At 37.4% G+C, this 25,788-nt stretch overlaps 1 protein-coding gene across 2 annotated transcripts in view; it reads right to left on the bottom strand.

Annotated features, from left to right (window-relative positions):
- Nucleotides 1-20,918, bottom strand: part of LOC130169344 (ADP-ribosylation factor-like protein 15) — a 100,892-nt gene extending 79,974 nt beyond the window's left edge. The window contains exon 1 of one of the 2 annotated variants that reach the window (XM_056376019.1): nucleotides 20,543-20,918. In XM_056376019.1, coding sequence (XP_056231994.1) covers nucleotides 20,543-20,554 — 12 coding nt within the window. In that variant the 5' untranslated portion in view covers nucleotides 20,555-20,918. Of the gene's footprint in view, nucleotides 1-13,262; nucleotides 13,494-20,542 lie in introns of those variants that run through there. The other variant, XM_056376018.1, reaches the window with a different exon arrangement.
- Between the last annotated feature and the right edge of the window lie 4,870 nt (nucleotides 20,919-25,788).

The following is a 25,788-nucleotide window of genomic DNA, read 5'->3' as shown; positions in this document are numbered from 1 at the left end:
AGTTTGTGTTGTGTTTTTCTAACAGAAAACAGCATAGCATCCCTTTTAATCGCTTCAAGACACACTTTTATGGACTTGTTTTTAAGTAACTGTTTCTGATGTCGTGTTGTTGCAGTTAGTCTTCCTAAGTTCTTTTTGTGTTGTGTTACAATATCTCACAGTAAAACGCTGTGTTAACTTTCTAAACCACCTTGTTGCAAAAAGGATTAACTTTGATCCGTTTGTCTCAAAAGCTGCAGTAATTTGGGTATAAACCACTTAACCTCTTTTAACACAAATGTCTTGTGGTCCTCTGAAAACTCACACATAAAAACGACAGTCAGATGTCTTTATGTTAAATAAAGTTGAAATGTTGAAAAATAATGCTCAAACAATGCTCATAATTAATAATGACTTGTCTGTGTTACTGCTTTGTAACTGTGGCCTAGTTGCACCAAATATTAAGTCCTTTGACATGTGATGTTGCCAATATTTGGATGTGCCCGTATTAAAAAAACACCACTGCATTCCTGTGTTGAGTTTAAAGGGACAGGCAGCTAGAGTTTTTGTGGAACGAGTCCTGGCAGTATGCAATGTCCTTTAAGCAACAATCTAAAGGCATCTCAAGTAAAAGCTACATGTCAAAGATGAGCAAAACCACAGATATCACTGGGGTTTTCTTGATTGTCTCTGTCAGCCAGAACAGTGTCGGTTCAATAACAACAGAGGGCGCCATCAGTCTTTCTTCAAATCAACAGCTTACTCAAAGATACCAAGCATGTCCTGACACAGCCAGTTCCTCACTTTCATAACACTGCCTTCAAGCATATCTTAAGTGTGTTAGGAAATCAGTACTGATCTTGAATGGAACTAGTTTGTGACCTGAGAGTTGATCCTGAATCAGGAGTGTTATAACTGTAAGTGTTATCTAACCAGCACAAAAGCATAATACATTACAGATTCAGAGTGCTGATTTCAGCTCAGTTAACCTGTTGTGTCCCGCTCATATTGTTTCACCTGTAATACAGGAGCAGTGCTTCCACAGGAGTTGGAGACCCACCACGTAAGGCTTAGACCCCTCTCTAAAGACATCTTTGTCCTTTGACTTCCAGCAGGGTTGCTTTAATGTTTCCAAATAGTGAAAACAAAGATTAAACATACAAAAGCCAAGTGAAAACAAGCTGTCTCATTATGATCTAACTAGCTCACACTGTGCTGAATTTAGCATTTTATCAGTCCAGCATGCTCAATTTTTTTCCTTTTGCTTAAACAGCTGTTTCTGTTTTTCTGAAAGAGGCACTTTCTATAAAGAAAAATAATATATATACCATAAGAAAAAATGTCAATAAAAAATGTTAGTAAAATTCTTCATGTCAAGATATTCAGTGAGGGAGAAAGTGGATGAAAAGAAATAGTTGAAAGGTGTAACAAAAATGTAGTCTTAAACTGTATATCTTTCAAATAATACTGACCTGTACATATGGGAATACTGGAAATTGAAATAACAATAATGTTTTATTCTAAATGTCAGCGGGGTGGCTGGGTGTCGTTTCACATTTTTTGATACTATTGCTAATATCATACCTGTGTTTCACTATTGATGCAAGAACAATATTTTTGTCGATACCTTACTTTCAGGAGTATGTTTGTTTTTCTACAAAATCCTTTTTTTTCTCCATCTGACAAAAGCCAAATATCTGAATTTTAAAATGTTTTCCAAAGAAAAGTAGCCCTACAATAATGTTGCCTGTAAGATACAGTTACAAATTGACAAAACAATGATTTAGGTCAATAAATATTTGATTAAAAAATAAGTAAACAACACTACAAGTCTGATTTGACATTCAAATTTTCAGTAGGTGACAGTTTCCGATGCTCTGTGCTACAGACACATTTTAGCATCAGCCTTAGTCCCCTGGACAATGAAAAAGCACGTAAGATTGAGACTGCAGGATATCCGTGTAGACAGTCAGTAGTCAGTACGGGCTTTATTTTTAACTCTGAATTACATATACACTGAGAAGGATGCTTACAGTTTACAAATGATTGAATGTGGGTGTATGTATCCGTGAATGTCCATACAGATTTCTACAATGCAACTGCCCACATCACTTTTTGTCACACTTCCTCCACATGAGGACAAAAATATCTGCTCTCATTGAAAAAATTGGAGAAGGAAACCTCTTTATATGGGATTGGGTCTTTCTCTGATCACTCATATCAAAGAGGATTACGTGTGGGGGTGGAAGAGGCCTCAGTGGGAACAGCATGTTTGGTAACATAGCATTGTTTATTATTTTCATCTAACTGGACAGAGAGTTAACACATTCAGAAGCTCCTGCTCAACAGTTATGGGATTCACAAACCTACAGAAAGCATTGTTTAAAAAGTTCAAATGACCTGATTTTGTTCTTGTGTCATAGCAGTGACTTATTAATTACTTGTGTTGAACAAGGAGGGATGCCTATTTTATGCTGCTGCAAAATAGAGCTGTCAGAAATAGTAACTGGAGCATGATTTGCACCAGCTCCCATGTCATAATTAGAAGTCCCTTTAGAGATTGCACTGACTGTACTGCTGATAGGCACTGTGAAACATTAGGTGGATAATTGTGCCTGGAAATATTCACCTGAAGTCTCTATTAAATTGAGAAGATGAGTTATCATTTGTCGATATAAATTTCCAAACAAAGCATTTCATGTCGCTTCATATTTCTGCAACTCCTCCTATGTTCTGAGCACCAAATTCCTAAAGCATGTGTGCACTCCAAGTAATGCATTTTTGTAGTTATCACAGGTGATCTTAGATTTATTCTAGGTGTTTCACTAAGCAGGAGCTCTTCCCAGATGTACCTACAGGAGGGGTTGATCTATCCTGAAGACACACATCCCCAAAGAAGAGAGTGTTGGTTGGAGCTTTGTCAGATATCAGGCTTCATTGTTCAGAGCTTTGTGGCTTCATTCTATATACGCAAATACAACTTTGCCTACATGGATCAGACCAGCCAGTGGGCAAATACACCCTCAACCCCCACATAAAAGAGATGTGGAGTGCGTGTGTGCTAAGGTTTACAGATATACCAAAAATAGAAAGTAATCAGAAAAAAACATTTACTGTGCATGACATTTTTTTATCCTTAGGCTGGTTTAAAAAAAGGAATGGAATTTCTTTTTGAATAGTGCTATTCAATCAAGTTTAAATTTTATTCTAAATGGACCCTCATTGGACTGAAGGTTAACTGGCTCACAAATCTGTTTTTTCCCAAAACCTCCTCTTATTTTACCTTTTTTTATTTTACACACACTCATCATTGACAGAATTTGAACGCAAGTATGGAAAGAATAAGTACACAGTAAATGCACGACCTTTGATAGACTGTAGCGAGAAACTTACTTTGTCATACATGGTGACAGGCATAACATAATTGAATGTCTAATCTACAGATTAAGATTTGTTTTAAAGACTGCAGTTTTTAAAGTAGCCTATATAATTCATTTGAACCAAGAAATCCTGAGCTGTTAACCCTAACTAAGGTTTTATCTGAATGGAGTTCAGATTCTGACACACTGAGAATTGAACCTTTGGCATACCATCTGCAGAAGTCACTACCATTTCAGATATTCAACCTAATCCTGTTACTCTTTTATAATGCCACATAGACATAAAGTAACACTTCAATATAAAAAGTTTGACAACTGAGCTTTGATTTTTTTGAAGTCTGACAGATCCTTTTAAATCCAAGCTCACAAAACTTTAGCGGAAACGCAACAAACAAAATAAAGTTAAAGTTATTTAATCTAAATTAAATAAATTTCCCCATAATTGCTCTTAATGTCACAAAAATGCTGCTATAGCTGAAATGACAAGTATTAATCCTGCAGTATTAGTCCCTGAAAACTGATTCCAGGTAGGCTACTGGAAAAAAATTATCTCACTTTGAGTCAATATCTGTTTCTGTGGAACTGCTCCAAGATAAAGAAAAATGTGCAGTAAAAACCAAATATCCTTTTAGGAAACAGCTATGACAACAAGTTTGATTCATATGTTCCAGCTACAAGTTGTTAGATTAAATAACAATCAACAATAAGCAGATAAAAGATCTATTTTCCAATATTTAATCATATTCCACTGATACCTACTGCTAGCTTGAAGACTGATAAAAGGAGTATGAATCTTTTACTGTTCCTTTCTGGGAGTTATAAGTAATCAAGTCTTTAAGACTTGTCAAGGCTACAAATGATTTTCATGGCTGAGAAACATTATCATGGCAGGGATAATCACCCATTGTGTGTGTGTGTTTTTTTTTTTTTAGATAATTACTTCAAATGGCAGGTCATACTGCTTTCAGAAGGATAAGAAAAAACATTTCGACTGGCAATTTGTGGCAAGCAAAAAACTGTCACTGCCAAAGTTAAGCTCAAAGTAGAACAATCTGATGTAACACAAACATACTGTATGATAATTAAACCAAATGCATTAATATTAAATTGCTGTTGAACTGTAGCTGGATCACTATCTTTGCAAAAAGAGAGAAAGAAAGCTCAGAAAGACAATGTCAGACTATGTGATGGTTGTGTTGGTTGGAGCACTCAATCAGATTCCTCTCTAAACCTTATTTTCTTTGTTTTGCAACGTGTTAGACAAGTCGAAAGCTTCCTTGAGTGATCAAGTTACAGCTACGTAATGCAGGGATGACTATTTTTTCAGGGGATATTCAAAGGCAAATAGGTTCAGAAAATAAAAATCTATAATGATGTGGATATGATGACCAAACAGCATTCATAGTGATTTTATGTGTCCCATATCCATAAATGCAGCCTTTAAACCATTAACACATTTACGCTTGCATCATTATGTTAATGTTGTGTTATTAATTGTTAGTTCTGCATGATGTGTGAAACCTGTGTGAAAACAACCTGTAGCTAAACTTCAGTGTTCGATGAAATCAGGAAAAACTTAAATAAAGGAATGATTATGAAAAGTATTTGTGAGAACAGTAGGATGAAAAGACCAGTTCCTGTTGCTTGTATTGACGTAGTCTCAGTCTGCATTTAGAAAAATCTGGGTTCACTTGGTTTGGGGACTAACAATGACTGGTACCCAAAAAGACAGATAGTAAAAAGAAAGAGGCCCTCTGGCTTGGATTACCAAAGAATTTGCAGCCCACTCATGTATTTCAATGTCTTGTGGATAAGCATATTACAATATGTGCTTCTGGCCAAAGCTTAGTGTGAAGATAGGTCCTTGTTGTGTCATGGGGACAAAGACTATTGTATAACAGAGAGAGACGCTTTAAGGCGTCTCACAACAAAAGACTACAGGGTGAGATCTCAGATTCAAGGGCATTGTAAAGCGGCCTCTGAAAATATAGGCCAACAGACGCATTAACAGATAAATGATTATGTGCCATGAAGGTGTAACACATACAAATTTTGTATTGAAACTGCATTTAAAAACTGTAACTGAACTCATTTGTTGCAACAGCGTGGAGTCTCGCTTCACTCAAGAATGTGTTTGTCTCAGTCATTCGGATGTTTGACCTTCACGGTGCAGAGGGATGTATGTGCAGTCAGTGTTTGGCAGTCAAAGACTGTTTTCATATTTACCTGGTTAGGAGGAAAAGTTTCTCTGTGCTCATCTTAAATCTTTATTTAGACATGTATGTACAGGACAATTTTGTGATAACAGGAGATCTTTTGTGTCCAGTAATTAAACTTTTAAAATGAAAAACATTTGCATATTTATTTATTGCAGGAAAGAGTCCTATACATCTTTAAAAAGGCAGTTGCCAGCAAGTGGCTAAAAGAGACTGCAGAGGTTGTCGGGGATGTTAAATGTCATCAAGCCACACACAAAAACCAATCAATCTCAATGGAAAAATCCCATTGGCTTTTTGTCAAGGGAACCAGGATGATGCTTACTTCCTTGTTGGCATAAACATACATCATCACTGCAGCACTCTAGAGTGAGTCGGGATTTCTCAATAGGGGGTAGAGGAGTAGATGTATTTTTAGAACCTTTAATTAAGTGATTTCCCTTTTTTCTAGAAAAACTATATCAGACACAATTTATTATTCAAAGAAGAGATAGATAGATAGATAGATAGATAGATAGATAGATAGATAGATAGATAGATAGATAGATAGATAGATAGATAGATAGATAGATAGATAGATAGATAGATAGATAGATAGATAGATAGATAGATAGATACTTTATTTAGTGACACAAAAGGTAATAAATATTTCTTGTTTTTATTTCTGTCTGGTTTAATAGACCAAAACAAAGTGTTTCACTAGCGTAAAATCATCAGGGTACTGTCAAATCATGACTGTTGTTGTAGCTATAGTGTCATGTTCCTAGCTCCAGGACTTAGTATGGAAAATGTACATGCATTGTCAATATCCTGTCATTTTCACTGTGGAATTACAAACTGTAACAAAACAAAAGTAAACTGGACTCATAAGTAAGTTATGCATTGGACAGATAATTAGCTTTTTCTAAAATATTTATTTTAGCACTATAAACATCCTTGATTTTGACACACCTTTATTATCCTCCATGTTTCTATCCTGCTTCCATAACTACCTGGCACTGTTTGCTGGCCCACCACTCCACCTCTGTACCTGGATTTTGTTCATTTTGTTTATTTTGTTTCCCTCACTTCCCCAGCAGCAGCTTCACTGAACTACATCTATGAAAACAATCATTCATAAAGTCCACAAAATGTACTACAACTTGATAGGCATGACTACTGCATAATACAGGCAACTGGAAAGGATGTGGTCCTAAAAAAAACCTGTTCCAAGTTTCTGTTATACGTGGTACACAAAGGCCAAACGTGGTATCGCCCTGCTCTGTCAGCCAATACATCTCAGACAGGAAGTTATTCTTTGTTGTTTCCCAAACAACCAGAGCCAAATTCCTTCCCAAAATGTCCTTGAAGCAACAAAACAAACTGGTAAGGACTGGCGGCCGGGTTTTAGGAAACAGTCCTCGATAGTGGGTAGGTGACCCTTGGTGATTTCTCAATCATCATCATCCCACCAGGTCCTGTGGTTATTTTGAAGTGTGGGATATTCATGGCCCAGGATGGGGCAATGGCTGCTCCCATCCTGCCTTTCAAAAGGACGGAAGCAGGTTAGAAATGTACGGTACTTACACACTGTGAGAAAAAGAGTATATTTACTGTGCAAAAACTTCTCTATGACATAAGGGGCTCTTACAAAAACAATAACTCTTTGGGATTAATGAGTCTCAAGGGTTTAAAAGTAACTTAAACCCATTATTGTATTGAATTCTAAAATGTCTAAGCTCAAAGAAGCTCTAGGACAATTTGAAAGAAGTAAAAAAAAAAAATAAAAAACCTATTCCATGTTAATATTTTAGCAGAACCATTTTTGTACTACATGCTATACTTGATGGATAACATATATGGTTAACACAGTTCTGAAAGAACAATCATATGGAACCTTTACAGCTGTAGGCGACACAAAGCGTTAACGAGATGAATGGATTACACTCAATGCCTGAGATAATTCAAGATAAGAGAACTAAAAATACTCTTCCTGAAAACAGGATGCCTTTTTTGCCATATATTTTCAGAGGTAGGTGTTTCCTCTAGAAACTGGTATTGGAATTTCTTCTTAAATGTAACATATATTATATATATATATATATATATATATATATATATATATATATATATATATAAAAAATATATATATATATATATATATATATTTTTTTTTTTTTATATAAACTACTCTAAACTGTAGAGGCTGTAAATACACAACCTTTAACTTTCAAAACACACCAACTCAAGCATTTCAAATGTATTCAGAAAGTAGTGCAGGGGCAAAGCGCAGATTAATCACATAACAGAGTCTTGTTCATTGACACTTGGGATGTCTTAGTGACAGGGGCATCAATGTAGTTTCTCCCATATGAGGTGGTATCTCCCTAATCCATATGCCAACCTGCAATTCTGCCCTTTCTCGAAGAAGTGATAATGAAATAGCTGTCAGACAGTGAAGCAACTTGTCAAACTATAATAAAAATGGCCTGCTACAAAATAGGTTGCAAATGTGTAAATGTATAATGCAATACCATTGCATAAACTACTCATAATTAGATAATAAAAAGTGCAGCTCTATTCTGTACCTGTATAACTGATGGTGTAATTATGGTAAATGGACTGCATTTATACAGAGCTTTTCACTCACACTCTCACACATGGAGTTGCCATGCAAGGCACTGGCCTGTCCATCAGGAGTTAATTCAGTTAGGATTCATTGTCCTGCTCAAGGGCACTTCAAAATGGACAAATTCACTGGCTATTAAGTAAGTGAAATTATTATTATGTGGCTATTTATCACTTAATTGAAATTCCAACCCATTTAAGGCATTATTTAAATAATATTTTTGTTAAGTCATTACAATTTAAAAAAGGTTATTACATAATTAGCCTGGGTGACACACACCAATTTGAAATTAAATAATACATTGAAGTGCAACAAACAAATAACTTTGATGCAAATACTCCTTTTTAAGTGTGCCCTTGCTTTTGAAAAGTGTGCATGCATATTGTATTGTTAATGAAACTGTCACATCAGGGACTTAATGTCACAGCTCAGAGAGCATCATGGTCAATCATTTGTGTTTTCCCACTTATTTCACTCACCAAGGGTTTTTTTGAACTTTGAAGCCATTTGGCAACGTCTAGCAGTTATCTATTCAAAACCAAGAGGAACACTGCTAAAAAGAGGTATCCTGTCATTAAGTTGTAAGCTGAGTTGAACTTGTACAATTCTGTTATATCTGAATAAAATGAAAATTCTCAGTCAGGCTCTCAAGTCAAATAGATTAGTGTGATTTGAAAACAAACGTGCTAAGAATAAGATAAGTGTAACAGCTGATAACTGGCATATCTCATGTAAACATTAATAAACAACTCAACCTTTTTGTCATGCTTCTACGTGAATCCCTGACAGGCATTAATTTAGTCAGGCATATGCTGCAGCTCCATTAGAAAAATACTGATCAGAACCACAAATGATATACTGCCTCAGAACACTACAGGATTGTGCTACACCACAGTGGGCTCGTCTCAACCCTAAAAGCCAATTAAAAAGAGAAAAAGGAACGCGGAGACTAGGAATGATAACAATCACATAAACGAATATATAGGAGAAATATTAACAGGAGGCGTTGGCTAGGCACTGATAAGTGATGGCAAACATGTAACAGGCCCACGGTAACAGGAAAAGAGAAAGTCCTATGCAGTGACACAGCAAGGAAACACAGGAGACAAAGAAGGAACAAAACACCCTCACAACTCTCTGACTACTCAGGTGTCAAATACAGCCTTCAGCAAGAGAGTGATAAATGGATCCAGTAAAATGATACAATGAGACAATGGTATTCTGCACTGAAAGAAAAAAATGTGTACGGCAGACTCTTCTATTGTGGACAGTACTGTTCAAGCGCACAGCAGTACACTGTGCAACAGTTAGTTTCTTGCAGTGATGTTTCAACTCAAACTGGCTCATCTAATTACTTGTCCATACTGTTAATTAGTTAATACATGTACTCCAAAATGTATGTACTCAAAACATTTAACTGAATCGCTCATAAATTCAAATTGGCACAAGAACAATACTCGCTCATTTCATCTTTATATGGTAAACAGGATGCAGGTGTTACTACTGTGGTGGCAGCTGCACAAAATACAAAACACAAAAAGCTAAAAAAAAAAAAAAAAAAATCATTATTGCAAAAATGTTAAGGTGTTTCTGTTATTCAGCCTATCCTCATTGATATAAATGGGGTGGACAAAATAATGCAACGCAATACATCCCAAACTGCAACCTCCACGATGTCCATACAAGTTGAATCAACAACTCTCTAAAACTCTTAACATCATAACCCTCATGAAGGTAAGATTTATTGCAGAATGTTGTATTACACTGTGTTAGTTTTAGCTAGGTGTACCTAATAAACTGGCAACTGAGTGTGTATGTTGCTTAATCAGGTTGTGTGCTTGGATCCTAAATGACTTACATTAATAAGAAAAAAAACCTGTAGCACTTCAATCAGCGCTCACCTTAGTCCAATAAAATAAATATCTCTCGAAGTGACAGATGAATCTAGTTCTCCTTTGTTCAACCGGTTCTGCATGGAGGTCCTGCTGCAGCATGTCGACTCAGTTATGTAGGGCTTCAGTGTGCATTTTAACTTCAATTAGGTCATTCTCAGTATGTACACTCTGCCGGGTTTCTTTCCAAATTAAGCGTGAACCAGCAAGTCAGTGGAGCAGCCATTTTCCACTCCATTAATAAAATAATGAGGTGACCACGAAGTGCCTAATACGTTCACTCAGACCTTTAATGGTTCAGGAACCCTGCAAAGACAGGTTCAAAGAGCAGCAGCTATGGTACCCGTAGCACATCAGGTCAATCATATTTATGTTCCATAGCACCTGCTCTTACCAAAAAGTTAAACAAAATGTAAGTGCAGCCTCGAAGTGAAAAAACATACGGTCTGAGTTATGCTGCATTTTGTGATAGAAATGTATTCATAAAGGACATCCCCTACTGAATATTTGTTTAAACTTAAGTACGCCATAAAGATGAAACCTATGCAGCACTTATTCTAGGCAGGGTGGGGGCGGATTGGACTGTTTAGATGGATTTATACTTAATGCAAACAGGGTGGGTGTCAATGTGATTAGTAAGTGACCATTAAAACCAATTGCCTCACTCCATTTCCCTTAAAGTAGTAAGCCTGATATCATATTTCATAAAAATGTAAATGGAGCAGCTGTGGCTTAGGAGTGGGTCGTCCACTAATCGGAAAGGTCAGTGGTTCGATTCCCAGCCCCTCCAGTCCAAATTTCAAAGTGTCCTTGGGCAAGATACTGAACCCCAAATTGCCCCAGATGTATAATCGCTGTGTGAGTGTGTGTATCGTAAAAAAAGTGCTATATGTGTGGGGAAAAGCACTGTATGAATGTGTGTGTGAATGGGTGTATGTGGCTTCCATTGTAAAGCCCTTTATAGTGGGGTGCCACCCCTATAAAGCCATGCGGGAAACCCTGGGAGGCCAACAATTATAACAATAGCAATAGCGCTGGGCCGGTATGTTGGAATATTGGAAACATAACAAACGAAGCAATACTGTAATTTTCATCTAAATCACATAACTTCTTTTTCTGAGGTTAGAAAGATAAGAAAAGATGGCAAGTGAAAACAAGTTGGTTGCTGCAGTTTTGCTAGCATTTTGGGGTTGTACCAAATGATACCATTGAGCTGGCAAACTTCCACTTACTTGCTAAATAATGAAAATTGTGAGTGAAATTTTAAGGTTTTAGCCTAATAAGTTAAGACTTTTAGAAGGGTATAGTACTGGATAGGATATGCACTGACTATACTATACAGCAAGTTCGGCAGGTTCTTGGCACAGACAATGCTGCCCAGTCCTCTGCTAGAGTTTGATAGACATTACTAACACTGAAATTATGCAGACCAATAAAAAGTAGAGTTTAGTATTGGCAAAGTTTAACATGCAATCTCTTCTGTTATTTTTAGTGTGCACAGTGTGAGTGGGTGACAGAGAACAATCAGCGGGAAGATGGGAGAGTCCAAAGTGTCAAAAACAGGGAGATTATATCCAGTCATAACAAAAATGGTTCATAAAGAGCTGGCACAGAGCTAAAGACAATAAGCTTAAATAGAAAGGTATACTGTAAATCTGGTGAAAAATGACTGATAAAGTAAATTATTAGGCCACTGTAAAGAAACAAGAAAAAAGTTTTTTTAATTTTCCCAGCATCACTACCACCGACAAGATCAAATGCCTATCACTAAATGTGGAAGTTTTAGACTCAGAAGTTGGTTATAAATTTGTATCGCATACATGTAACAGCAATGGGAATGTATCACAACATTCCTCTCCCACAGCATCTCACATGTTGAGGTTTGATTTTGCACACTGCTCTATAGGATATTGTTGTGACTCAGCAGGGGCTTGAATCTCAAAGCCCACAGGGCAATAAAAACAATCACTCCTTTGAGCTTCCCCATGGTAGCCTTATACTTATATTGATCCCCATTTAAAGCATTCACTAAACTCACAGTATATCGTAGTGAGGGGCTGAAAACTGTCTAAAAGGCAATGCAATGCAAAGTTTCAAATGAGTTTAAAGATGATTTTTTTTTCATTTAATTAAGATTTGCTGTTGATTTGTTATTTCATATGGCGTGTCTTTGGAAGCTCTCAGTTTACTATATTCTGTTGCATACCACAGCATGATATGCACCCTACGCTCATGGAAAGTGTCAAATACATCTGCCTACATGACGCACAACAACACCACAGAAGACTTCAATAGAAGATCCAGCTTTTACCTACAGTTCCAATAAACCAAATATCCATCTGCTGTATTCCCACTCATTTGATACATGTGTGGCTGTAAAGATGAGTCATGGATGAGATACAGTATTAAATGTGCATCATGTGTATTGAGCAAAAGCTTAATGTTAAACCCTCCTATTTCCAAATAGCATTCTCTGTTGATGTTCATTGAAAAAACTTCACCAGCTAGTCAGAGAATAACAGGGGATCTGACAATATGCAACATGAGTCATCAGCTGTGGTTAAAATACAACTGCTTGAAAAAAAATGTTGGGTTTTTTTTCCATTTTACAAAAACAGCGATTTGCCTTAAAAACACATTGTCCTCAAAATTATTACTGTACCCTAACCCTAAACATGTACAGTGATCAATGTTTAATTAATCTCACTAATAATAATAATAATAATAACAAGAAAAATACAACTTCAACAATATTTCCTCCATGGCTTCTGTAGCATAAAATTTCATTCATAAGTGCACAGTACTTGAGTCTGAAGTACAACCACTGACCAAGCCAGTTTCATGGAGCTGCCGGGAAAAAAAATACCATAATCTATCTTTGTTTCTTTACTCAAAGATGGCTTGTTCTCTGTGGGTTAATTTAACATCACAGTACTGACATCCACCTGCTCCACCTTAATATTATGTTGACACCCACTCAAATGAAACGGAGCGCACTCTCCATTCAGTGACCAAGCAACAGTGAAGCGCCAGCCACTGTTGCTTGGTCAGTATCTGTTTCTACACATAACAGGAAAAGATTAAACCATGGTGAAACTAACATCATTCAATCTAGCACAAAGGCACAGCACACCAAATCCCTGCTGTTCTCCAACAAACAGATAGCAGCATGTATGCATTTTCTTACCGTGTAAAGCCCAATCCTGCACAAGGCAAGGGAGAGCTGCATGTGCTCCGACATTGTGCTCAGCAACAAGCGTAACCCCCGGCAACAAACGAGCCAAGCCTCTGGAGTAAGTGAATGGATGGAGGAGGATCAGGAGTAGCCGAGCACAACAGTGTCAGGTCAACAACATGAGTCCAGCCCTTCACCGTCTCACCGTCAGTAGCACATATCGACAAGCCATTTTGTTTCAAGTGTGAGCTCAACAGAGGGGGTTTAGATGATCAGGACGGCAGGTTGCCTTCGGTTTACACCGCGTATTCATTCATAGAAAGATAAAACTATTGCCACGAGGATCAGTGGACAGACACAAGCTTGAGATTAGTTTGTGAGAATCTCTCTCTCCACAGAGATTAAGGGCTCAGTGACAACTAGGGATACAGAATAAGACTGCAAATTGGATTAGTCACCATTACACACCCACACACTATTTCCATACTGTACACAAAGCTTCGTGAAGTATGAAAACCACTGCTTTCTATGCATGGAGGAGGATGAAGGGATCGACCACTTGAGCTTACAGCGGTCATGGGGCTCTCAATAACTGTTGTGGGACGCTTTGTCGGAAGTCCGTCTGTTCAGGGAGAACTGTGAGTCATGTTCAAATTGCTTGTTTTGGTCTGCTCAGCTGTTTAGTAATAGTTGCTGCCACCACCTGCTGACAAATTGTAGTTATAATATGCAATGGCAAGAAAAAGTATGTTAACCATTTGGAATGATCTAGTTTTCTGCATTAATTGGTCATAAAATGTGATCTGTTATTCAAGTAGTATAGACAAACACAATGTGCTTAAGCTAATATTACAAAATTGAACACAGCCATCGAACATTCACAGTGCTGGTGGAAAAAGTAAGTGAGCCCTTGGATTTAATAACTGGTTGCACCTGCTTTGGGCAGCAATAACCTCAAACCACAGCCTCCAGCAGCTGCTGATCAAACCTGCACAACGTTCAGGAGGAATTTTGAAACCATTCTTCCCTATAGAACTGCTTCAGCTCAGCCATATTTTAAGGATGTCTGGTGTTAACGGCTCTGAGGTCATTCCACCACATCTCTGGGTTAAGGTCTGGGTTCTGACTGGGCCACTGCAACAAGTGGATTTTCTTAGTTTGAAGTCATTCTGCTCCAATGATTCCTTTAAGCCTTTAGCTGTTACTCTGAGATTCTTAGTTACTGCACTGATTATTCTACGTGTTGTAAAATTGGAGTCATCCTGACTGGGCGCCCACTTCTAGGTAGAGTAGCCACAGAACTAAATCATCACTAAATCATAAATCATCACCATTTATGGACATGATTTATGGTCTGACTGTGGACTGTGTGAGGTGAGGTTCACATCAGCAGGTGTTTCTTATAAACTCAAAATGTTTTAGTGTTTTCTATAATTCAAAGCAGCTCTAACTCACACCTGTAATCTTGTTTCATTGATTGGACTTCAGGTTTGATAACTCCTGATGCCAATTAGCTTTTGTTAATGCCATTAGCCAAAGGGTCACATACTTTTTCCAGCCTGCACTGTGAATGTTTGAAAGACATTTTCAATTTGGACAAGACCAAAACAAGGATTTGTGTGTTATTAGTTAAAATAAATTGTGTTTGTTCAAGATTGTAACTTGGATGAAGATCTTGCCATATTTTAAGACAAATTTTTACATAAATGGAAGTGATTCCAAAGGATTCTCTTACTTTTTCTTGCCAATGCAGAGTACTCTACTGTAATGCAAAAAGGCTAAAAGAATGCAAACATCAAATGGCTGCATGCAATACATTAAATTTTTACTTTTCCTATAAACAAACTTTCATGATAAGATTCCACTTATTGTGCTATTGTAGTCATTCAAAGTTTGAAAATAAAAAATAAGACAACTGTCCTTATTGCACACAGCTCAAAGTAATTTTTTAAAACTCAACAACTGAACAAAAACACTGGCACAAACTAATTTTGGCCTGTTGTCGAATTCAGTTTGGTTCTACAAGACTTTCAAAACACACTGCAGCACGACTGTTTTACTGCTTAAGAACTAAACACTGTATTATTTGAATGAATACCTACTGTTCAACACACCCAGAACAAAATATTGTTGTCATCTGCTTTAAAACCAGAGCACTGGGTCAACATTGTGTCTCATGTGATTAGACATGTATCACATAACTGACTTCCTCGGTTGTCGCAAAGCGACCCTTTCTTTCCTCAAAAAGAAAAGAAAAAGTATATATTCCTTTGTGATGTAACACCTCATGTTACAAAGCAGCATACAATAGTTCTATGGTAGGTCATTCAGTCTGACTGTAGGTCAGCAAGATATGATTTTCTCTAAGCCTTGAGTCTCTGATAAAGGTCTGATTATCAAACTGCATTTGTTTATGGCTTTTATGGAGCCACTCTTCATATAAAATAAGAGCAAAATAATAATCCACCTTTATATTTGTTTTTTCTAGTGAGGAAAAGCTTTGTAGGGCCCAGCACAATGAGAGTGGTTATGTCCTGAGAGAAAGTAAAGGAAATGCAATAAAAATACAAAAACAGTTCACTAAAGCCTCTTTCGAGTAATGGTCCATCAATGTATGTGGATGTCAATATAAAAAGGGGAGGAAGTGCCTGTGCTTGATCATGATGAAGCCCCATAAATATTCCCTTATCTTCAACAGCAGCATTGATGTAGCTCCAGCCCAAGATGCTGACTCACTAGCACTCTCCACAGACACAAGGGAATAACTGCAGTGAGCTAACTCGCAGACAAAAACCTGGCTGACATACTGCTGGCAGGTTTAAATCAAGGACAGGGTTCAGGAATGCTGTTCTGCTGCTCAGAAAGGTATTTTTCATTACAGCTGAAGGCTATGCACTTTAAATATAAGGAGAGGTTTAAGGAAGTTTGGTCAACTTGATTAACCAAACTATAGATAAATATCAATTCACATTCATTCAAAGTGAAACCAATAAATGATTAGCCTAATATTTGTTGACATATTTGAGATGGTGATGGTGTTGGTGCCATTATCTTCATACAATAGGTAATTTTTGTTTGCCTATGAGGAGAATTTGGCAGCGACCTCTGCCTGCATCAGCAAGGTGTGTAACACGGTCAGATAGAGGACAAAATTGAGAGGAAAAGTAACACCAGGCCTGTATCCCATAGGCTAACAAGCTGCATTCATGTGCTGCCAACAACTTCCCATCAGCTCTGCTTCCTGTGTTAAAGTAGTGAGATGTTAATCTGCTATAGCCTGATATGTGCCCTTGAAAAGGAGATCTGCTCTGAAATTAATACAGTTGGTTGGCCAAAAACAAAGATAGACTTCTACAAAGACAATTTATTTTTATAAGGGTATGATCCTTGTGCTAACTGGATAAATAACAGCATGACTATTTGAAATGTTTTTTTTCCAAAGTGTTGCATATTGATTTTGTATTCTAATACCTTTCTTAAGAAATCAGTGGAACAATACAAATATCCTCCGAGCTATTAACTCCTGTCAGTACCATAGCAGCATCATGTACTAAAATGCTTTCAGTATAATAATAGCAATCAGAGAAGATCTCACATTTCAAAATGATGGTTCTTCAAGGAAACTCATCATTATTAGCTTGCTTACTTATCTTGGGAATGTCTCCTCTTCACTAACTGCAGATTAAGGCTGTATGGCTTTGCTGGGTGCTATGTACCAAAATGCTGAAGACTACATACTGTATTTATAATGCTCAACAATTTTAAACGCTGTCCAATACTGGTATTCTGTGTGACTTTCAAGGATATCTTCACATATTTAACCATTAAAAATATGTTAACCCTGCCTAAATAAGACCTGGCAGAGAAAGAAGACAAATAATTATTTTAATTAAAATACTGGGTAAATGATAATCAGTAGACAAGGTTGCTCCTTTTTGCATTTGATGGGGATTGGTAAATCACGCCTGTTTATTAACAAGCAACATACCTGCTCAGATTTGAATCAATATAGAGCTTTGCAGTATAAAAATGCAACCCTGACACATTCAACATCCAATCAGCCAAACCAGGCCACATTAAAGTTTGTATGCTGTTCTACTCTACATACAACTACACAAAAAGGAAATAAGGGTACAGAGTGAACAGAGTGAACAGGTGGCAGACAGCATGGGTAACCATTTAAAACTAACTGAAAACAGGTGTTTTGCTAGACAAAACTATTAATAGTAATGACAGCTGAAAAAACTGCCTTCTCAGTTGATACTTACTGTATACTTGTTGTCTAAAATGTTTTCTCTTTTCAGAAATATGGAAAGAAGACATGTGAGGCTCAACATCTCTCAAAAAATGTAATTATTAGCCTGCTAGTCATGTGAACAGCAAGTCTGCTTTTTCCAAAGTGCAATTAAAAGTTGTAGTCTAAGCATTATGTAGCTAAGTTATACATAATCTAGCAAAGAAAAGGGTTTAGCTATCAGGCAGCATTTCCTCTGTCACTAGTTAAAGTTAAAATGTTATTCATTCACAACAGCAGATGGAAAACCAAATGGGTTAGTGTTTTTGACATCATTCTAATCTAAGAATAATGCAGATACCAAAACACAAATCCACCACTTAAGGTGAAATATGTCAAATGTTCAACAACAAAAATGAATTGAAATGAAATAAATTAAAAAGAAATATTCAATGAAACTGAATTGGATTCAAGAGACAATAATAATCAGCCTTTCTTACGCAAAACATGACCATTTAGTTCATTTTCCCTACAAAGTTTTTACCCAAATTTTTCCTCCTGTTTATTATTCCTGAACATGAGCCAGAACAGTAGAGGTGCAGGCCAGCCTATTAGCAGATGAGGCCCTCTTCTCTTATCTGTCACACCCATTGTTATCATATGGTTTGAGGTCAGTTCCTAGTGGTTGTTATCACTGAATCTTATGCACAATTTAAATTCCACAAAAACTATTCTGGTTGTTTAACACCAGACAAAAGGAATGTTTTTTTTTTTTTTTTTACAGCATCATAGGTCTGTTTTCCTCAAGGGCAGAGCTACAAAAACAACCTGAATGTCAATGCACCTGACGGTTTAGTGTGTAGCAGAAATAAATAACTGGATACCAAAGCCAAATGTTGTGTATATATTTTTCTACAGTCTGTGAATTTGCCTACAGCCATAACTGAGCACAAATAAGGCAGTGATGTGATAAGATCATACACGCATAACAGTATGATATGCAATAACATAACATAGCAAAGGTGCTTGGTAGTAAATCCTCAGAATAATTCTGCATGCTCTTGCATGAGTTAACAATCTTAACAATACAACCATAGTTTGGTTTTCTCTATGTGATGTCACTCACAACATGTTCAATGTGTCCAGTCTGCTGAAGTCTGCAACAAGTCATGGTCCAAGAGATTGGCCACATGGTGCACTTGTAATTTGGTAAGACTGTACCACAGCAACAGCTAGCACCAAATTCCTCTGTCAGTGCTGGCTTTTTGTATGGTCTTTCATAACACTACGCTGACCAGGCAAGTGTACAGTCTGCAGCATGCTCAAGCTCCCAGTTGAAACAGAATCCAACATGAGCCAGATTTCTCATGTACTACAGTCATAAATCAAACCACTGTTATTACCCAGCAATGTGCAGTAATTACCTGCTTCCATTCCTGTTCATCCCAACTACCCTTATAGGCCAAATCTTTTCTAAAAACCTAACCTAAAAGCATGAACAGGAAATAAGACTAGCATCTTTCATTAAAAGGTTTAGCGACAAGTTCCTATTGATTTATAGGAGAGAGAAAGCGACATAGTTTTGGCCTGGGTTTTGTGCCAGGTCTCCAGTGTTGCACAGCAGGAAAGGAGGCCCCGCGCCTATTGAGTGCCTGACCTCTGAGGACAGCCAAGCACTCTGCTCCAACAGTCCACAGAGTTACAGCTGTGCTTTCCACAGAAAACTGTTTGTCACAGAAAACCTTAAATCCTTCAAGCATGCAAGCTGGATTTTTCCCCTCTCAATATGCACGCAGATCTGACGCAGAAATATGCTTTAGGTATGTTAATATTTTTGCACTACGCCACAATTGGTCTCAGATTATCTGAAGTGAATGTAAGTGAATAAAAGCTGTCCTGGTCCTGCAGCACTTCAACCGGAGAAGAGAAAGAGCTTAGGGAGAAATTGATTTCATTCATTTCATGTCACAAGGCTGCTCTTTTGACAACAATACCCCTTGTGTTTACCTTTGGTACCAACAACTTTCCACTGACATCTAGCCAAGTTTACAAAATAACTCATGTACACTATGAATGTGCCACTTTGGTATCCTTTTGTTTCCCATAAAATGTGTCACACCAAGGCCAGAAGCCACAGACAAGCTGTAGACATGAATCAGTCTGTATTGATTATGGCACAATTGTTCTGGTGCCAGTTGCCGGATAGGACTTTGTAATCTTGACTCAAGAAATGTCACAGTGAAGCAGAAGTTCAAAGTTCTTTTTAGGTCCACATCTTGGGAGGCCCATTATAAACAAGCTGATAACACTGGGTGGGCAAGTTCCTCTGCATTTCACACTGTCACTCTGCCCCCCACCCCCTCACCCCCTGTGAAATGACAGCACAATGTCTGTGTACTCTTTTTTTTTCCTCTGGCTTTATAAATTCCCAGGGAAAGCCTTCAGTTACAGCTTCCTCTCTATTGTTGCACTGTTTCAGCAGCACCCATCCCATCCCTACAATGTGGGCAAAGGCCCAAAAACCATAATCTCCCAGACCAAATCTGGTGCAGGAGTTTGAACTGCAATCATTCATCATTCTTTTGGTCACAGGTATTAACAATATGCAAGGGACTAATGTCTCAAACCAGTGCGGTTCTACATTGTCTCACGTCCACATCTTGACATCTTGACACCAAGTAACCTCATCCAACACACATTGGAGCTTTATCCTCAGCAGCAATAGTGTGTTTTGTGAAAAACAACAGCTTAATGTCACATTACATAGCGGGCAGTACTTTAAGGGTGTAGCTAGTTGGCTAGTGATCGTGTTTCACGTGTAAACAGATCGGGGGTTTGGTTCAACCTAGCTCCCACAGGACAGACAGGCAAAAGCTACAAGCTACAGCTGGCACATTAGCATAAAACAACAACTGTTACTACGCCTCATTATTTACAGTCACACACCTGAGTGGCATCACAGCCTGATTAGGAGCCCAGCTGGTAAGAAACCAAACGTTAGAAGCAGTCTTTGCTCTTGGAATGAGGAACACCACTGCATTTCGATTCATTTACTTACCAGATAATCCATGTACTATCGTTGACCAGTCACTGTAGCACGACCTGGCTTCGTAGTAATCCCGTTTTTGCTTCAATGAGTCCAAAATTAAATGCTTTTGACCACACGTCGCTTTGTATTCCCCGCCTTTCGACAGCCACAGCAAAATAAAAACTAGCCTTCGGTGCGTTTACAAGGAGGAATTTTCGCCGTCTTCCTCGCTAATGAGACAAGTTTCAACACAGCAGCGAGTGAGTTTGTTTAAAACGACGAGAGCCGCCCGGTTCCTGTGCTTCTTTTTGAATAAATAGCCCCTCGTCCACCGGCTGACTTCCAGTTTTTATCACACAATATCAGTTGAGTGTTTGGTTGAGGAAACTAGCGAAGCCTACACCGCTACGTCACGCACGTCGTTTTGCGCACGTAGCGTGGTCACATGACCAAACACATGGAGGCTATTTTCATTCTGACTGGGAGTCGACGCTGCAGCGGTCTTCTATTGAAATCAACTTCTCTGCATTTTAAGTCGGTATCCCCGAACAGTGGACATACAATTTTGGATTTCAGAGATCATTTTTTTAGTGTAGTTTGATCACAGCTATTATCATCTATACAGTGACACATAGTCTTTCCCAAATTGCCCTGACAGGACTTTTGTAACGTCTCCTTATCAATGATGTAATACTCATGTTTATATCCACTGGTTAAATTATAAAATACTGGAGAGTTGGTTCAGCTGTAGCAGTGTGATTTTTTTTTTTGTCAATGGAGGAAGGCGGCACGACGGAGGGATCATCTGAATTTCATATCTATAAGAATATATAAGTTTATTCCCATAAATAACTTAAGCGTCTTTTATGTAGGTCTATGCAAAATAAATGACAGTAAATAATTCACTTACAGCACATTTCATACACACATTGCTTGCTTTACATTAAATTGTATGAAACATTGACAAAGAAATTAATAGGTGGCAAGCACAAACATTAAAACGCAATAAAACAGGGTAGGTTATTAAAAACATTTTTTTAAAACTCATTGAGATTCAATAAATGGAAGGTTGCAGACTACGTAAAAACATTTTTTTTAAAAAGTATATTCACATATTTTGACATTGAATGTCAGATATTAAAATAATAACATTTTTTTTTTTTTTAATTATTAATTTCCAAAACTGAGTTAACTATTTATCCCAAAATGTATGGCACCACTAGGTGGCTCTATACCTAATGACAATCACTTCTATTTTCAATTTAGAACAACCAACACCAAACCAAAGAATCTGACCATGTCTAACTATACACTCATACATTGTAGTTTTCCACAGCATTATCAAGTTTGAAGCAACACAAAACGCAACCGCCTCTGACATAATACATTGCACAATACATAATGAATGAAAGGGGATGACACAGTAAGAACTAACAGAGTTCAAAGTCAAAGACTGGTTCCTCTGAAGCATGTAGGCCACACCACAGATGTTACAGAGGCTGGATAAAGGAAAGGATGTGCATGTGTCAGATGAATAAAAAAGCTAGCGATATGTTAATCTGTGTCAAGTGTCAGAACAGCATATGTGTCGCCCTATTGGTTGCTCTTTGCTTCCAGAACATGTTGTATAGTCTGTCATCCTTATAGGAATCTCTAAGAAATTCACTAATCTGACTTTCATTCCTCCTACTAGCTTCCCCAACAGTCGGCACAGAAAACCCTATTTAGGCAGGGAAAACCATTATATCAGAAATTAACAAATTAATAGGACAAAAATGTGCAAGAATTATTTGAGAGCAAACACTGAGCCCAGACAAAACAATTATGTGATATCATTGTGACTAGAATAACAGTATAAATCACAAGTCTGCTAATGTGATGCAAGCTGCATACCGAAGTAATTCCTGCTCCTGGAGACCACACTCCTCAATAGTTCATGTGCTGTGCTATAAAGAAAATCTTCCTGAACACAGTGGAGTGGAAGGTGAAGTGAATGTCCTCTGCACAGGTCAGACAGGTATGGAGACTTTTGAGAAGAATCACATAGATATAACTGCATTTAATTCAATATGCAGAATATAGCACAAGCATTTGTAAACTGAATATTCTCTTCCTCAGAATATACTATAACCCAGTCAAACATGAGAGGAGAGACCTCTGGTGGCCTGTAGGAATATGGTGGTTGAATTGCCACCACAGCATATTATATTCATTTGGTAGAGGCTTTTGGCCAAAACAGCTGACATTTTTCCCACACACACATCTAGAACAATATGAGGTTCAGTGTCCTGCTCAAGGACAATTCAACATATGGTTGAGGGGAGCCTGGGACCACCAGCTCTATGGTTGATGCCAGATCTGCTCCACCTGCTGAGCCTCCTCCATGATTTACATAATGATACAGCCACACACTAGCATATTAGAGGTCACATTTCATATCGAGTGCAAAGCCAGAGCTCAAATTTGGGTAAACATTTAGCTGCAATAAGAAAAAAATGCAAAATGTCAGATGCGTAATTTAAAGGTGATTATTTAGTTTTTTCTCACTAATGATTTGGACCAATCTATTTCTTTATTCTGATTTGTATTGTTGTCATTAATATTATTTTACCAATGAAAAGAATTCATAAGCCTCCTCTCAGCAAAAATCCAAAAACAGTCACAAGGGGGCAGTATCTACCAGAGAAAGATGCACACCATCATTGCAGCCCTTGTGCTGCCCAGTAGACATCTTCATCAAAGGAAATGCTTATGTAATGAAATGTCAACAAAGCACACACAGTGAGTGGTTTAGCTTGTGCATATTTATCTCTGTGTATATTAAAAGTTTTACCTGGAATCGTGATATACAAGAACAAACAAACAACAGTTAGTGCAACGTTTTGGTTTTATCAGTCCATATTTAAAGAAAACAAAAAACAAAACCTCCACTTTAGCATTTTGTGTTATTCTTGTGGTCTTGAATTACAACCAGTATTTGTAAACAACCAAAGGTCACTTCCAATGTTTGAAACCAGAGAGGTGAAGTTAATCAGAATCCAAGAATTTATGTGGATAATCTATATATCTAAATATTAGCATTTAAAAGTTACAAAAGATTAGAAGATATTTAATGCTTTCTCTGGGAATATTTAGGAAGCACAGTGTGTAAAACTCCATGAAACAGCATATAGACTGTGAGACACTAAAACTGTTCATTTAAAGCAATGGTTATGAGTCAGTTAGCAGCTCCATGTGTTGGGTTTCATTGCACTTTTTATAGACTGCCGGCCATGGCGCTTTTGAAGTAAGCTGTATCCTTATTGCACAACTAGAGCATTAAAATGAATGTCTAAACTATTACATATAAATAATCAAATAAAACTTTATCAGTGCAAAATATACTTACTTTACTCCCCTTTAAGAGGACAAACTAATAGTCACTTTCTTTCTGTAATCACTAGTTTATGTTTTTTGAAACTGCACACTTGAATAGCACCACAGATTAGGTCTAATTTTAAGATACTGGCTACACAGCTAGTACTGAACTGCACAGTTTTGGGCAATTCCCATCTAAAGTTTCTGCTATTTCCTGTTAATTACAGGCAACAGTTAAAGATCTGATTAAGGAATGCCACATCAGCAACTTCAGTGCATCTCATCAATAAACCATTCCACCCAAAACAAACTCTCCTACCGGAAAAGGATTTAAAATATTTAAAATGACCAGGAGACATTTCCTGTCTTTTTGTGTCTTCATTGTGCATATGTTTTATGCTTATACGCTGCCTCCCTGCAACAAGAATTTCCTCCTGTGGGACAATCAAGCTCTGAACTGAACTGGACTGTTTTCTTATGAATAGTAATTATTTGCTGGGTGTAACAAACTAACATCCACCACACACACACACACACACACACACACACACACACACACCCACAAACACCCCCCCACACACACACACACACAATTGAGGATAGAGCAACAATCAGTCCATAAATCTTTTTGCCTGTTCATGTATTCAATCGATGTGTTCATGTATTTTTAAATCGGTGATTAGTAAATCATTGATTAAATTCCACTTGATTTAAAAATAGACATAAATGACTCTGCCACTTTGTCCTGAACTAATAAGGAGTGTCGACTATGAGAACCAGTCAGAATGATGTCAGTGTTTTTTTAGATGACATTCCTTTCAGATGATGGAAAATGACAAGAAGTTGGCAACGTCACAGGTTAAACTGACATCCAGTCTACATCAGTTTCATTTTCATCTTAAACGGATCTAAACTGAGACAGGTGTGTAGCCTACTGTAAAATTCTACAGTTCTTTATTTAAAATTCACATTTTAACATTTGGTTTGGAAGGAAATGTTTTCTAATAGAGTTCATTTTGAATTCATGATGGGCTGATTAGTTTCTCGTTAACACTGTATGATACACCAGTTAGATAAGAACAACAAAGGCTAAAACTGATTAGTGGTTCCTGACAAAGCTGTAGCGACCACTGAAAACACTGAGATACACAGGGTTTTAGCAGTGTGGGGTTTTATTCATCCATCCATCCATCCATCCATCCATCTATCCATCCATCCATCCATCCATCCATCCATCAAAATAAACTAAAATAAAGGGTTCATTACTTTCCCCAGACTGCAGATACGGCTTTGAGATAGCACTTCGACCTTACTGCATGGAAATAACATTTAGATGATGAAAAATCAATTCAGGGAACTTTGAGCCATGACCTCAGTATTTCTACAGTCTTAGCTATGCCCGGAGTTTCCATAATTCCTGGATGTTCAGGGCTGTGGCCACAATTGAGGATACTGAGGTTATGTTGCATTATATATATATATATATTTTGCAATTGTGTTGGTGGATATCAGGTGTAGAAATAGACTTCTGGGGCAAGCACAGACTACATCGAGACAAATGTTGAAATTTAGATCCAGCTGATGTTGTGGTTTACAACAGAGGAACAAAGACCACAGGAACTTTTTTTGGTGTAAATTAAATTCATCGTGGATGCTTATATCATTAATGAAATAGCATGAATAGTGTATGGTATAAAACTGAAACAAATAGTTGATAAAAAATGATTTATCAATCAACAGAAAATCAATCATCAGCTACTTTGATGGTTGATTTTAAGTTATTTTCAAGAAGATTTAAGAAATCCAAATTATTTGCTGATTCCATCTTCTTAAATGTAAGAATTTACTGTTTTTCTCTGTTCTAAATAACTGTAAACTGTATATTTGGATTTGGACTGCTTTTGAACAAAACAAGGGAT

The sequence above is a fragment of the Seriola aureovittata genome, chromosome 5 (genome assembly GCF_021018895.1).
Source record: "Seriola aureovittata isolate HTS-2021-v1 ecotype China chromosome 5, ASM2101889v1, whole genome shotgun sequence".
NCBI lineage: Eukaryota > Metazoa > Chordata > Actinopteri > Carangiformes > Carangidae > Seriola > Seriola aureovittata.
Note: the sequence above shows the minus strand (reverse complement) of the source record. Positions and strands in the feature narration are given on the sequence as shown.